Source organism: Carassius auratus, chromosome 15, assembly GCF_003368295.1.
Source record: "Carassius auratus strain Wakin chromosome 15, ASM336829v1, whole genome shotgun sequence".
Lineage (NCBI taxonomy): Eukaryota > Metazoa > Chordata > Actinopteri > Cypriniformes > Cyprinidae > Carassius > Carassius auratus.
This window is the reverse complement of record NC_039257.1, coordinates 21,432,626-21,448,943: the sequence shown is the minus strand read 5'-3', so window position 1 is coordinate 21,448,943 and position 16,318 is coordinate 21,432,626. Positions and strand designations below refer to the sequence as shown.

Genomic DNA, 16,318 nt, shown 5'->3' with positions numbered 1-16,318 from the left:
CAGTGTAACTTTACTGTAATTTTTAACAAAAAAATTTTTTTTACATGATGCTTTCCTATTTATTTTTAGAATTATGACTGATATAGCAATAAACATGTCATTTAAATATTCGATCCAAATATAAATTTTTGACTGGAAAATGAATGGTGAAAATAAATAAATAAGATCTGGAAAAAATTACTAAAATAAAATAGAAATGAACAAAGATCAGAACAGACAGAAATTTAAAAATGCCTTATCACTTTATTCTTTTTTTCTAATTTGATAACAGGCACATACAATATCGGTAGCTAAAGCTGAATATCATTAGACAAAAATGCTAGGAATAGCAAGCCTTATATTTCACAATACAGAAAAACAAGCTGCATCCAGATGTACTGTTCTTTCAAAATAAATTACAGATAATCTACTTGAAATTTTTTGTTGGCAGAACACAGAAAGAAATTAAGGTCCATTCACTCCTGAGTGTGAAAACAGGTCAAAACTGATCCAATGCTCAAAAAATAAAAAAAGGAACATAAAACGATTATCCCTGGTTTAAGCTTAAATGGCCGAACAGAAAAGTATCAAAGCGGCAAGGGGACAACACAACAGATGGACAAAGTCCCTTTTTTTGCTTGTCATTGTCACTCATAGCCTAAACAAGTAAAATTCAGAACATGAAAAAAAAAATTGCAGATTGAAAAGATACAAAGATGTAATAAGGCTTGGGACAAAATATACATATACACATTACATGGTGAAATATGTGATAACTAATGAAGGACACCTCCAAAAAACACTCCTATTAGGATAGGATTCTGCTTTATGAAAATATAAATTTCTTCCCAACAATATCTTTCCCAACACCTAAAAACTTTATTGGATCTGGATCTTAATTACGAGAAAAAAAAAAAAACATTTATTTAAAGTGATCCTTTAAATTGAACAAAAATCTAATGATATTGTAGAACATTGTTTTTCTATCTATGCTTGTTGTAGAAATGTCTGGATTTTTAATAAGAGCATTAAATTGAAACACCAAACTGAAGTTGCATAAAAAATAAAAGTTCACAAAACAAAAACAACTGGACCATTTCTTTAACAGAAGCAATAAAAAACACTGTGTTGATCTGATGTACTGTTCCAGCTGTGAGCTGAACTCTGATAACACTCACTAGCCAGAATAACATGGGGTTTGTCCCACTAAAGCCACCGTTACTGCGTGTGCTGGGTCGCTGAAGTTTCTACTAAAGCTTACTTCGTCTTCTTGTCTGTGGCCAGCGTGTCATGAAGCTTTGAGACACATTTCTCATACTGGTCCATCACCAGCGTCCCGTTCTCATCGAAGAACGCCCCGACCGACTTCGTGATCTCCATCTCCCTCGACTGCTTGGTTTTCCCATCAGTGAAACTAATTTTAAACGTATACTGGTCATCAAACCTAATGGAAACAAGTCTGTTAGCTGCAACCAATTTAGATTTAGAAAATGTACACTTCAGTATGTAAGTGTCAGTAACACGGTCACCAACAGCTCGCTTAGTATTCTGGGAAGTTTGTGTGCACTGGGAATCATATTTTTCTAATAAAGCCAGGGTAACACTCGTTTTACATACAGCACACGGTGTAAATGACATGAATGTAAACGCACAAAGCTCAGAAAAATTTGAAATCACGAGTTTGAAGTTTTCATCATTCATTCAATTCACACACACCGACCATCACACGGAGAACACGCGATCATGCTGGAAACACACACACACACTTCACAAGATCTCACAACTGGATTCGAAGTTTGCAAGGTTTGTGAAATTAAATGTTCATTAGTCATTCAAAGATTTGGTTAAATTATATAAATGCATATTTGCTTAATTCTGACAGCAAACGAGAAAGTATATGATATTTGCCTTTCTTTTACTAATAATATAAAAGCAATCGTTATAATGCTTTTCTTTTCTACATGAATTCCTTTGTCTAACCGTTGTATCTGATTATTAGACAGACTTCTATCTGTTTTAGACAGAACTGTTAAGGATGACAGCAAACAAATGGGAGAATGTGTGAACTGCATGCTCAGGCGCTGCTGCTCTCAGCGTCGTCAAAATTAGTGTAGCCTCGAACAAACGGTCTAAGCAAAAAAAAATGTATCGGCCTTGGTGATATATCAGTCAACCACTAACGGACATAATGAGTTACTTTGTGACAGAGTCATAACAGAATAAGATTCAAATTCCTGACGACTCTTTTCGACAATTGAGATCAGACTCTTTGTTTTTTGACAGACAGTTACTTAAACTATCTGCAAAGTTGTGAAGCTGACAGTGCATGATAGATAATGTTCACATACAGCTACATGACACGCTGCATGAAAGGTAATAGTTGAAAAAAGGCATAATAGGGGCACTTAAATAAAAAAAAAAAAAAAACAAAAAAAAAAAGTTGATTTAATTTTGCCCATTCCGGTGGCACAATCCGTTTCAACCTTCACTGAGTTTAAACGTTTTGTTGTCGACACATATTCATGTGATTACAGTGGCTGTAGCTTTCCTGTCATAAAGAAATTGGCCAAATATTAAGGATTAAGTGCTCATTTAAATTAAGTTCTTTGGCCAATATTAAACAAGGATTGTGCAGTAAAGTGTACGAACAGTCTCAGGCCATTGGTGCCCTCTGCAGGCATTTGATAACGCATAATGTACATTATTGTTTGTAATGCATTATGTATTTCAACAGTTTTGTTATGTATTATATTCATTTCAAGGCCATTTTTCACTTGGGTCTATTTTTATCACTACTAATTAATAAATAAATAAATGTATATTAATCATCTTAATTTTCAACCTAGTACTCGATTACCAAAATAACCTTTAGTGACAGCCCTAACGGAAAAAAACTGTGGAGAAGAAGAATTATTAAAGTTATTTTGCACAAAAAAATAAAAAAAAATGGATTCTTGTAGATTTGTAAAATTATGCTACGTTTCTGAGTCTGGGAACACTGCTGTTTATGGAGGGTCAGAGAGCTCTCGGATTCATCACAAATGTATTAATTTGTGTTCCAAAGATCTTACGGGTGTGGAACGACATTAGGGTGAGTAACAATTTTCATTTCTGGGTGAACTATCCCATTAATAAATTAAAGGAGAAAATCACCTTTTCAGGCTAGAGGAGAGCTGCCAGATGTGATCCGGGTCCATGCCAGCTGGGTCCTTCTGCAGGGCCACGAGGAAGATGTTCTTCTCTTTGTAAGACGTGTAGAGGGTCAAAATCCCCATCATGATGAAGTACGTGTGGATCTGTTAAGGATAAGAACTGAAGCAGTGCTAAGTCTATATTCATTCACACTGTCAAGCCTCCAATGCTAACGCTCATCTCCATTCTGTTGGGAGTTTGCTCGGTGAAGGATATGAAACGACGCAGCAGGCCAGTACAGGCTTGGACTCTGGGAACGGGTGCAGGTAATCCCAAATTAAAGCTACGATGGCGAAAAGGCAGGAGACCGTGCAAATGAACAGACGTCCATCGACCAAGTTGAAGTTTTCAACGTAGCCGTATTTTTCAATCAGAACCTATGGTTGAAACAGAAAAAGTGATCCATTTAAATATGCAAATAAACCACATCATAAATATATCCACCCACATACAGGTGAGATCAGAATAAGGGATACATTGGATGCATATAATATAATGTAATAATATATCTCTTATGGATCTTGTGACACTGAATATTGGAGTAATGTCACAAAAAATATTTAAAAGTATTTCACAATATTTTTGATCAAATAAATGCATTACGATTATAAATTCTACCACGGTTTTATTACTAGAAAAGCTCCCACCTTCTTAGCTGCATCATCTAGAGAGTTCTTCACCGCTGCACCGTCCCATTTGTCAATCTTGACTGGCTTTTCATCAATCCTCCACTGAAATCAAGGAATTAACTGAGATACACTACAGATACACACCATTTTAGACTTCACTGACAAAAAAAATTACTTTTCCAATTTTCATATTTGCAGGAAACATTGAAATGTTTGAGCTGCTGCTAAATTCACAGGCATAAAAGAAATGATAGTTATCAGAGCTGTCATTATGAAGCGAAGGTGATGATATAAAAATGCCAAGACAACACATCTTTCTATGGCAGTGTCTTCACTGGCTGGACTTCAAAACATTACTTTTGCAAATAGTGGAGCGTCAGACTTTAAAAAAGGTACTGTTTTGGGTTTCTGTTGATCTAAAACCAGTATTATTGACTTGATGTTGGAAATCACATTTACATTAGAAACACATTATAAAGCATTTGCAACACGTGACAGAAATCAAACGGGGAAAAACACCTTTAAATAATTATTTTTAAAACGCAAAGGTATTTTGAATGTATAAAGCTTGCATAAAAGTGCATGAGATAGATTTCCTTTATATGGTTGGTAACCGTCAGATGGCTTACTGAATTTTTTACTTATGCATTTTATCCTAAAAGTTATTAAAAAAAACCACTTGTGCATTTAAATACATTAAATGTTTTATTTAAAATATGATAAACCTGCTTCTGACAGAGCGCGAGTTTCTAATCACATGTAAATATACAGTAGTCACAGTGCACAAAGAAATATGAAACGTTAGATGTCTCAACTGAAAACAACGCCACATCAGCTTCCTAGTTTCTAACTCCATATGCTTGCTGAAGATGATACTAATGATGAACACGACTCAAAACTTGTGCAATGTTGTGTAATCTTCTGTATCTAAGTTACACATGTAAACGACATCAAATGATTTTAATAAGCTCATTTAATCATGTAATGTTACAAAAGCACATTGAATAAAGTGCATCCATTTGTACAAGTTAACGTTTTGGCCCAGAGCGACGGTCGCATCATCAATCCGAGTTACGAATGCAGATGATTAACGTTAAATGTATATAAAAAATAATACATTTCTGCTGGGCTTTAATGATGGCTACGCAAATATATAGCTATCTCTAAAATGTTGCATTCAATAAAGATTTCTTACTTTTTCCAGTAGACCATTCTTTCCGTTCCTCGCCGCCATCTTTTCTTCCTGTTCAATTGCTGTGACCTGGGTGACTGTGATTGGTTAAAATCACACAAAAACCGTCCAATAGAAATCGACCTGAAACAGAGCGCCCTGGATGCGGTCAAGAGGACGAGCTCTATGATTGGCTAGACGCGATTACGTTTATCCGGTTACAATCTTTTGAAGAAATATCTCATATTTAGTCTGTATTTATTTTTATTTTTTTAGAACTGGTATAATAATACAATTATTTCAGTACGTGATATTTTTCTGCTGTCATATTATGAGATTTTTAGAGAAGTTTACCTGTCTAGTCGTCTCTGATGCTGTTCCTTACACTGTTTAAAGCCGATAGAGCTCTGTATCGCCATCTCTTTGTGATCCCTTCCAAACATTCAAGAAAAACAACAATTCTCCAATAATAAGCCACATTTTAAGGGGTTTATTAGAGAGTTGCAACAGTATTTTGAAACGCTCTCAGTATCAGAAAGGCGGGGAAGACGCTAAACTATTGTGCTTTTTCTGGGATTCCCCTGAAAAATTATTACTTTGGATTTATTTATCTGTTTATTCATTTGCTTATTTTATTTTGTAATGTTTGTATATACATATATAATTTTATTTAGGTTATACATGGCTTTATGTTTCCCTGGCTGTTATCTATGTTTCGTGTTATATTTCCTGATATTATGTTGCACTGTACATTTGAAATATCATTGGTTAATAATAACAAATACCTCATAGTTATTCTATTAGTCCGTGTAAATAAGCCTCCTTTTGTAAAGTGTAATTTTAATCTGAGATGGCATTCACTTGAAATGATGAACTGTACATCAACAGCGTTAAATTTTAAAGTTGGGAAAAGCCCATTGCTACAAGACAGTGATGAAATAAATAGTCCACTAAGAAAATATACCTAATAATAATAATATAGTTATTTAATTCAGGTAGCCTACATTTAGCACCTTTGATTGCAAAGCTATAAATGGAGGTATATTTGCTAAGCTATGAAATAAAGGCCAAGACCTCTAGTTCACATTCTACTTTTATCCTCCTTTATTAAATTATTATTATTTTTTTTAATCTTGATTTTATTCAATGAATTCCTTCAAGGTAAACATGACAAAATATATATAAAAAAAATGACTGGCAAACATAACAATTGGAAAGAAAAAACCTTTAGAAAAGACTAAATTTCTGTCATAAGAGAGCAAGGCATGTATCCTTAAAGAAAGAAAGGGAAAAAAAAATGTATATATTTATATATATAAAACCCTCCAAAGGCAAAAATGTTTCTGTAAATACTGAATGAATGCTAGATTATTTCACTCATGTCAAGTCAGTTATTATGATCATAGTGTTTTGTTGACTGAAACATGATTTTTAAATGCAATATTTAAAAAGATGACATTATTACAAAGTCCTGTTCAAATAAATATAATGTGCTTTCCATCTCCACAGAATCCAAACATGTACAACATTCTCGTTCAAATCCAGCAATAACTTTCAACAACGGAAGACAATCCAAGTGCTTTGAAAGCCCATCAGAAACAGTTCCTATTAACATCTTTGCATCATTATCAATATAGGCAAGTCATATTTCCAAAATAGTACAGTAATGTATAAAAATCTATTTCATCTTCTCTGAGTACATCTGGTAGCCTACAGAATTGTATATAACAAATTACCTACATTAAAAAAAAAGGACAAAATGCCTGATTTGCAGAAATCAGAAATGTTGGCACATTAAAAAGAAGTATACAGTAAGGAAAATGAATCTGTTTGGAATAATAATAATTAAAAAAAGATCAAGATCAAAGGTAGACAGGATTAATTGTATGTGCATTTACATGCGGTCCAACTGAATGTGTCATTTTTCAGCAAAAGAAACATTTACAACACAAGTCACAAAATAGATCGCTCTCGTAATCCAAGCTTAATAGATGAAGTTCTGAAATGAAAGTAGCCCTTAAGAGTAGAGTGAACATTAAGCTAAAAGTGAAATGTGGATAAACTACAAAAAACAAAAATACGGAAAGACTGTGTCTTTGGAGAGTGTCAAAACACTTAATTTAGAAAACAAAAAAAGTGGGTTTTAAAAATAAAACAAATAAAACAATCAGATTTCTTTAGAAATATTAACGTGTCAACACGGCAATGCCTTTTAGCATTTTAAAAAACATTTTATAGATATTTTATTTAATAGTGTAAAACATTAGCAGTTAGGCTTAAAACAAACTCTACACAAATATGCAAATGCAAACTTTTGCTACTTAAGTTTGATTTTACACGAAGTGTGTAACAAAATTTGTACTGTCTGCACAAGTATGTGTTGCATTCTGAGCACTTCCACAAGGGGCGCTAGCAGGCTCAGGAATAAACAGCTATCTATTATCTTCAATGGATTTTATATGGTGAACTACTTGCACCTTCTTTGATGCTTTCCGTGGTTTATTTTGTAAATAACCTACATCAACGCACACTCTTTAACCAAAGATCTTACTGTACCGGGCAATTCCAATCTATATGGCCTAAAAAAATAAATAAAAAAAAAAGTATAATGGTCACCCTGGATCATGGTATGCCTCATAAACCAATCAAATTATTGCCTTGATGTAACTAAATTGCTAATTGAGCCAAGTACAATAGTCACTCACAATTTTCAGATGCCATATAAATAGCCAGATAAATAATCTGCCTTAAGTCCAAAGTATACTTCGTTTTTGTACTTCGAGTACGCCTTTCAAAGTACACTCCATTTGATCGCATTTGATTTACTGTACTATAAATGTGTACTATTTTAAACCCAAGTCGCTGCCATCTCATAACCCTCTCACACTGGGAAAGCTACAAAAAAATACATTTTGGTTAATGGCAGAAACATTTGAAGGTAATTCTATCACTGCCTTGAGTTACTGAGGTTTGTTTCCATTGCAGTTAAAATAAGAACAAAGTAAACAGGTTACGTACAACAAGACTGCGAGTACTGCAAATTGTTGAGCAAGCATTTGCATCTACATACTTGTGTTGAGTAGTTTTCTGGCCTAAGGCTACAATTTTTACTCGTTTCCATGTAAATTGTTAACAAAAGAGTTGTCTGATAGATGGATGTGTCAAGAGAGATCTTTCAAAGACACTATGTTATAAATCAAAGGAGTTATGCTACAGTTTTGTACAAAACAGCTTCAGGTTTAACAAATGTCCTATGATGGCCATAAAACATGCAAGCAAACTTCTTGAGGAACAATTGTGATGCGCACAAAGGGATTGTAAGGAGTACTGTCATCCTCACTGGATTGAAGAAGTAAAAAGACTTATAAATCCCATTCCTGCAGAGATCCAACACAACGGTTTGTAATTATCAAGCGCTCCTGAAGATCTTTATTAGTTGGTTCAGTTGTGTTTGATCCTGGTTTAAGATGAACTTTTTAAGATCTCCAGGAACAGGATTGGCTCGATTAATGCAAGTTGCTTTGGATGAAAAGTCAAAAAAGTACATACCTTATCTTGCAATACTAATCTAGATGTTAGAAAGCCTCTGTAGTGCCTCAACAAAGAAAATAAAATCATAACAATAACCGTAACAATAATAACTCCATAACCGGAGGTCACTTCAACAGCTGTAGTTAAAGTGCTCATTTCTTTTGGAGATTCTTCCTGATCTGCGTGTATTATGTCCCACCATCCCATCATGTGTAGCCCAGGACCGGAGTTCGTATTTGTTACGACTCGTTTTGTGCCTGTCCACTTTTTGACGCTCTCTGTCAAACTGTCTCTGTAGCTTTAGTGCCAGTTTTCGATCCTCCTTTTCCCGATTCATTCGCTGGACAATCATTTCATCAAGCCTCTCACAGACATCCGTACGGGACACTTTTGTCTGTAGGGTGTCTTCCAAATGTTTGGTTTTGTGGCTTCTCTTCTTGCCCCTTCTTGAGGTAGGTCTGTTAAGTACACAGCTCCTGGTGGTAGGCTCATTTACGAAATTCTCCGGACCTTTAGTACCGTGATTACAGTGTCCAGCGTGTTTATCAAGCATCGCTTCACAAATTTCTGTGGGTTTACAGAGTTCTTCACATCTGCTAGACCTTTTTGCGGATAAAGTATCTGCAATGGTTTGAGTTGTCGACCTGATGCGAGCACGAGCTTCCTCTTTGCTACACTGATCAAATACAAGCCGTCGTTTATTACAGACTACCGGTTTATCCTTCCGATCCTTAGCACTTGAATCACAAATGCACTGATGATCTTGCGAGCTGTCCTTGGCTACAGCACAGCTGCAGAGTCGGCCGTCCCATTCTTCAACCGGACTCAGTTTAAGGCTTACGTCCTCTGCGATCGGACTCGTGACCGTACCTTTTGAGGTCACCTTGAAGCACTGACGATCAACTTCAATCTGCTTCCACTTCTGCAAGATGGTCGGGCTGGCCTCGTAGCTTGTGGACTTGTGCAGAGAGCGTGTCAAGTTCCTTGGGGTTGACTTCACGATCGTAGGCTCCAACAGTCGCCCATCGGAAAGCCTTTTGGGTGGAGTGCACGGCGAGCAGACAATAGGCTTGAAATGGTTGAGTTCTTCTGATATGCTGTCGTTGCTCTCGGGGCTAATGGACCTCTCTGGTTTCGTTTGAAGTACGAGTGACGAGGATGAGGTATGGATGCCCCGCCAGTGGTGTCTCTTATCTAGGCTCAGCACCGGGGCTGAGAAAGAACGACTGTTTTCTGAGGAGAGAAGGATTCCAGCGTTGTAACTATGAGTGATGATAGCCTAGAGCGGGGAAAGAGAGGTTGAGTGGCATCACTGACTCTAAAATTGACAAATTAGCCTATTGCCAATCCTGCCACAACATTGTCCATTTCCTACTATAGGAGTATAACAGTCATGCTCCTAAAGGGTCAACATCCTGCCGTGTTTTACACCAACCTGCCCCAACACACTTGCCTGGAAGTTTCCATTTATCCTGAAGATTTTGATCAGCTGGTTCTGTGGTGTTTAACCAGGATATGTGTGTTGTGGTCTAGTGGGTAATGTTTAGGGGTGATTATACGCTAAAGCTCTGGCTGTGCATATGAGGAATAGGAATGCACAAGATCCATAGAAGTGGAACAAATGAAATGGGTTGTAAAATAAAGCGTGAATATCACAGATCTCACTTCTGAAAGCACATCTCGACCTTCCTGAAATTCTCATTTTGTTGTGGTGCAGATGTTAAAGTTTGGTTGAATGACCAAGTGTCAGTTTTCAACATGAAATGTGTTAGTCAGTGTTTTTGTGTGTGTGTATTATAAACAAATTAAGGCTGGCCTGAAGAATCATCACTGTGTACCGTTCCGTACGTGTGATTTGAATGATGGGATGGAACGGACCTGGGCCGATAGCCTCAGGATTCTTTAGGGTAGTGTTTTTGTTCCTGTACTATGATAAGTTTTGGCTGATACATGAGTCTCACTGATTCACTGTTGCGGCCACTACACCCGATTCAGATCATCAGCTCATTAGTAGAGACTCCAGGATCAGAAATAGGTGTTTCATACAAAGGAGATACTCCAGGAACAGGGTTAAAACACACTGCTCTGGGTCAGGTTTGTTCAAATCTGACCCTGGAGGTTTTTCAAACTCCTGAATGATTCGTTTTTGTCATTCATGCTTAGAACATTGAACCTCTTGTGTCATATGTGACCCTGGACCACAAAACCACTCTTAATTTGCTGGGGTGTAATACTGGTTTGTAGCAATACCCAAAAATACATTGTATGGGTCAAAATTATATATTTTTCTTTTATGCTAAAAATCATTAGGATATTTAGAAAAGATCATGTTCCTTTAAGATATTTTGTAAATTTCCTACTGTAAATATATATATAAAAAATTTTTTGATTATAAATATGTTGTTCATTTGGGGTTGGGGGTGTTAGTTAATTTGAGTTTCCCTCTTTTCTTTGTTTTCAAGAGGCTTGTTAAAGTGCCATGCACATTTTACTTTCACTTTCAAATTAGTGGCAATTTAATTGCTGCAATTCAAGCAATTGTTGGAGTTTTCCCTCTTTTCCTCTGATTTCTTGGCTTTCAAATCGCTTTTTTTGAAACAGGACTGTTTTTTTACAAAATCACCCTAAATATCAAATTAGACTGCTGGTTATTTTAACATGCTCAATAGTATATATTTATTTAATGCCATGTCAGCATCAAAGACTGTTTTAATGGCAAAAACAAATTTTAAAAATAGAAGTATAACAGATACAATAAAAACCAACAAACAAACACAAGTCATAATCACACAATATTTTTTTACATTAATGTGATATAAATTCTAAAACTTTTCCTAGCAAAATTTTACTAAATAACACTTCATAAAAGAGCTACCTCCTTACATTAAAAGCTGGACAGTCCAATAAAATATGTTCAACAGAAAGAGGAACCTTGCTAAACCTACATTGAGTAGGGTCTTCACCTTTAAGCAAAAATGCATGAGACAGTATTGTACACAGCACAATCCCCAGTGTTAATTTAACACTCTGAGTGTGGACTCATATAAACACTGAAGCAGTGTTAAAAGTAACACTGAAGCAGAGTTGAAGTTAATGAGGTAATTAAGAAGTTAATTGAGTTATGATTGACCATTATTGAAGACACCTGATGTTAACAAGCAGAATCACCAAACGAGAAAATCACAATTTGTGTATCACCATTATAGTGGTCAGTGTTTGCTTTAGTTGGGATCTTGGCTTGTAACTTTTTACTTTTAAAGTTTGTTTGTCAAACCAAGAGCAAAAATCATCGCGTGTTGATGATTATGTTTTAATATAATCGTTGTTTAACATGAATCACTGAACTCATTTACAGTCTTTTCTCAAAGTAAAACTTCCATTATTGATTGTCACAGCTTTGATTCCACAATGAAAAAAATCTGTATTTTCTATACATTTTGTAGGTATCTCTTGGAAGTGATTCTGATTTTTTTTTAATTAAAGAATTCTAATTTTAGGCACACACAGATAACAATAATCAACGTATGAGTCTCAACAATGGTGACAAACAACATATTCAGATAAACAGACCAACTCTGAACATCACAAAACTAGATACAAAAAAATGAACATAAAAACAGCAAAAATAAAATATAGTTAGAATAAAAAGTTAAAAAGACAGTTCAGCTCATAATTTATTCATGCCGCAATGCATGATGGGAGCCATGGATTAGTTTTTATTGGCTACAACATGCTTTTTTGATGGTCACCGTTGTTGTGATGCTCACGCTGATTCCTGATGTCTGTGTGTCCAAACAAAAGATTACTTTTTTTTTTTTTACGTAGCACTAACTATTAAAAACATGTCATACTATGTCAGAAATGCTGGGTTGCTTCCTTTTCTTTTTCACTTAATTTATGTATGCAGTAAAGAAACCTAAACTCAGGCATTCAGGTCACTCTATAACAAATAGCTCAAATCACAATCAATGGCACACATGATTGCCTTTGCTGTGGTCTGTCTGTATGATATAATTCAGTCACCACAGCCACATAAAATCTAAAGATAATAACTGAAGGGTCCAGATCCCAACTAAAGCAAACATTGACCACTATAATGGTGATACACAAATTGTAATTTTCTCGTTTGGTGATTCTGCTTGTTTACATCAGGTGTCTTCTATAATGGTCAATCACAACTCAATTAACTTCTTAATTATCTCATTAACTTCAACTCTGCTTCAGTGTTACTTTTAACACTGCTTTAGTGTTTATATGAGTCCACACTCAAGAGTGTTAAATTAACACTGGGGATTTTGCTGTGTATGATCTATGTGACAATCTGGTAAATACCACTTGATCTAATCTAGTTTTAAAATAAATACAAAATATTTAGCTAATTTATTATTTGCACTCAATATATGTATTTTATGTATCCCACTTTTCTTGCCACTTATTTAATATATAATGATTAATAATAGGTCCGATCACTGAGGGAGGAATCTGACATTTGTTTACTTCCTGACTAAAAGCAACATACTCATTAAAAGCATGAACTGAGATGTAATACCTTGTCAGGAAGGACATGATGTGTGTTTCCTCTGGTTTTTCCTCTTCCATCCTCCGAATCTGTACAGCTCCTGCTCCTCTGAACAGCACTGCTATGAAGACAGCTGTAACACAGCACAATCTCTTTTTAACAATCAGAAAACTATTTATTGAGAGAAGCATCAAAATGTAAGTCACAATATCCTTCTTACTGATAATAGGGTTGTTTTTTTATACTACTTGTGGTAGTTCCTGTTTGTGGCAGTTATATCACTATAAAGGAAATTAATTTTCAAATAACGGTCTTGTTTGTTTGTTTTTGTGAATTTTGAGTGAACATTGTAAATATGTTTAATAAGTGTATGGCTGCAGTCTAGACACGTCAATCTCTAAATAACTTCTAACATGTTATAATTTTCATTTGCTTGACACTTTACATAATTTCTATTCCTCTGTGTGTTATTGTTTTGATGACCGTTTACTTAAAATGCCACAATAAACAAATAAGAAGTGTCAAGTCAACTTTATTTATATAGTGCTTTAAGCATAAGTGTGTGCTGTCTTTTTCATAGTTTATTTCAGGCCCTCCTGAATAATATATATATATATATATATTATATATATATATATATATATATATATATATATATATATATATATATATATATATATATATGGATAATTGGACCACTAATATAAGCATATTTCATTCAAGATCAGAAAATGATCAAGTCAAATTATAAAGTAAATATAAGTTCAATACCCTCTATTGAAAGCAGGGGAGCATCTTGTTTTTCGCACAAATGCTGACACATGTCTTGTCCTCTTTCCCACCGGCTTTTCATTCTCTGAGTCTGACAGCCCACAGAACTGAAACACAGTAAACTAGCGTGAGAGATGGACCATCATACATAACGGAGCAGAAACTAAACCCTTTAAAGGATAGTTCACCTCCAAAATAAAACATTCTGTCACTCATTTCATTACTTTCGTATGTTGAACATAAAAGATATTTAGAAGAATGCTGGTATTCAAACGTTGCTGGTCCCCATTGACTTCCACAGTATGTCTGTCCCTTCAATGGAAGTCAATGGGGACCAACAACTGTTTGGTTCTTCAAATATCTTCTTTAGTGTTCAACTTGGGAGGTTTGGAATGACATGAGGGTGCGTAAACGACGACAAAAAATGTCATTTTTGGGTAAACATTTGCTTTATCAAAAGAAATATCCCCAAGTATGTGAATTAACTGAACATGTGTGTGTTTAAACCCTGCTTAGATCCAAACAAACAATGATAGAAAGAAGAGTTCTGAACGTACAGGACATTGACAAAGATTCAGCATCCCACACTCTTCTTTTCTGTGGATTTTTTTCTTTCTCTCTTCGGTTTCCTCATTGCTTCCACCCTAAAGAGATAACACTGAGCTTTATATATGACTATTACTGTATTTCAGGCTATAACGAGAAAATATAATAACATAAGCTTATTAGAAATCAGAAGTGCTTTGCGTTTTACCAAATGTCAGGCTATTCTTTACAGCCGGTACAAAAGAGGTTTGTGGATGCTTCCACTGTGTTAGAAATAGTTCAGGAATTTTATGAAATGTTAATATCATAGCACATAGTACCATAAAACATTGTAAAACTATATGTTTACTTGTTTGTAAGTTTTTAAAGAAGTTAATGTGAGGAAACTGCAATGAAGAGTGTACAGACTTTACTCAGTAGCTTACCTTCATCTTTTGTTTCTCCAAATCTTGACGCATTTCTCCAGATTTCTGAATTGGTACAGGTGCACGGAAAATGTCTAAGGAATGAAAGCATAAATAGGCTTTTTGAGCAAACTCAGCCAGCTGGCTCATTAGATGGACAAGAGCAGATTAAACACACTGGATTCTGTTACAGTCTCAGTTCTGTCACTAGCTCCACCCACTGGACACACACATGCCTGGACAAGACACCACAGCTGATCAAGATCACAAACCACCAGGATACTGTACAGATATATATTAATACTGACAAAAAAAAAAAAAAACCTTTCAAGAACTTAGTTCATATTAAATTATTTGATCAGGTTTGACCAAACTGGAGTGTTTGCTTCACTGGGCTATTGCGTTTGAAAACACAGAACGCTGAACATTTTGACATTAATCAACAAAACGCTTTTTTTTTTTTTTTTTTTGTCAAAATAAGCCTTTAATTTGTGTTTAGTAGCCAGCGGAATACAACCGAGTACTCAAGACATGGCCTGCGTCTCAGTTTGCACACTATCCATTCTAAATTCTATGTTATATTAGCAATTTTCACTACTATTTAGGGCAGAAAGGGTGTATAGCAAGCACACTGGGACGCAGGGATGTTTTTGAAGTTGAAAACGCAACGCGGGAGACGCGACGCGACCAAACATAAAAAACAGCGCAGAAGGAACGCGTCAAGTGTGAACGCCCCCCAACACAGTGCTGTTTTCCTTCCAGATTACAGTTTAAAAATAATAAAAACCTACTTACTTTATTTCCCTTTACGTTGTTACGTTGTCCATTGCAAAAACATTACATTTATAAAATAAATAAAATGTTTTAGTTTTATTTCTAATATCGACTGAATTGAAAACAGTGAAGCTGCCAAACTGTCACGCCGCGATTTGTCGACGCGTAAATAATGACTCCGAACTCATGATCGTGTGATCTGTCGAGCCCCACGAACCTCCGTCGGCGGTCTGTCCGTCTCTCTGCTCCAGCCTCCGCCGGCATCTCTCCGGATGGCTGCGGCGGATCAGCTCCCAGAGCTCGGTGTTGATTAGGCTCTTCTCCCGGGACTGTTTCCGGGCCCAGCTGGACACCCGCAGCCGGCACAGCGGACAGCACAGGCTGCTCAGCTTCACCGTGCGCTGGAAGCAGTGCAGGCACACCGAGTGTCCACAAGGCATCGTCACAGGCTCCAGCAGGATCTCGGAGCACACCGGGCACCGGGCCTCCTCCAGACTCAGAGGAGCGCTCCTCTGCCCCACTCCAGCGGGTTTGGCGGACCCCAGCGCCGCCATCTTCATCGCTGTGAGCCTGCGTCTGGATTTGAAAACAAGCCCCGCCTAGCATTTACGTCACATGCAGCGGTGGAGCGTCAAATTTACAATATTTACAATAACAAAGTACTGGAGATATTTAAACAACTTATAATTTTTTTTATTAAATTAACTTTTTTAAAATCATTTTAATAATTATTAAACAATTAAATATAAAAATTAACAGTCTAAAATATTATCAATGTTAGATTGATCAAAAGTTACTGTAC

General features: G+C 35.9%; 2 protein-coding genes across 2 annotated transcripts; both read right to left on the bottom strand.

The window, feature by feature from the left end:
- Positions 1-220: 220 nt before the first annotated feature.
- On the bottom strand, positions 221-5,143 carry LOC113115368 (probable signal peptidase complex subunit 2). Its single transcript, XM_026282895.1, has 5 exons — positions 4,996-5,143; positions 3,819-3,902; positions 3,388-3,548; positions 3,133-3,267; positions 221-1,423 (listed from the first exon to the last, which is right to left on the bottom strand). Exons 1-5 carry the CDS (start codon positions 5,032-5,034, stop codon positions 1,237-1,239), a joined length of 606 nt encoding a protein of 201 aa, XP_026138680.1. The 5' UTR covers positions 5,035-5,143; the 3' UTR covers positions 221-1,236.
- A 1,297-nt stretch (positions 5,144-6,440) lies between these two features.
- rnf169 (ring finger protein 169) lies at positions 6,441-16,111 on the bottom strand. The gene is made up of 6 exons (XM_026282894.1): positions 15,734-16,111; positions 14,764-14,837; positions 14,350-14,436; positions 13,793-13,899; positions 13,052-13,154; positions 6,441-9,781 (listed from the first exon to the last, which is right to left on the bottom strand). The coding sequence occupies exons 1-6, from the start codon at positions 16,074-16,076 to the stop codon at positions 8,633-8,635; spliced, it is 1,863 nt and encodes a 620-aa protein (XP_026138679.1). The 5' UTR covers positions 16,077-16,111; the 3' UTR covers positions 6,441-8,632.
- Positions 16,112-16,318: the final 207 nt, after the last annotated feature.

Bases quoted from the DNA above. Each gene is read 5' to 3' on its own strand.
- rnf169 (XM_026282894.1), bottom strand. From the start codon at position 16,076: ATGAAGATGGCGGCGCTGGGGTCCGCCAAACCCGCTGGAGTGGGGCAG. The intron at 14,838-15,733 runs GTTCGTGGGGCT...TTCATTCCTTAG, and splicing joins CGGACAGACCGCCGACGGAG to ACATTTTCCGTGCACCTGTA. The intron at 13,900-14,349 runs GTACGTTCAGAA...ACTGTGTTTCAG, and splicing joins TGAATCTTTGTCAATGTCCT to TTCTGTGGGCTGTCAGACTC.
- LOC113115368 (XM_026282895.1), bottom strand. From the start codon at position 5,034: ATGGCGGCGAGGAACGGAAAGAATGGTCTACTGGAAAAA. The intron at 3,903-4,995 runs GTAAGAAATCTT...CCTTGATTTCAG, and splicing joins AGAATGGTCTACTGGAAAAA to TGGAGGATTGATGAAAAGCC. The intron at 1,424-3,132 runs GTGATTTTCTCC...TGTTTCCATTAG, and splicing joins CTCTCCTCTAGCCTGAAAAG to GTTTGATGACCAGTATACGT.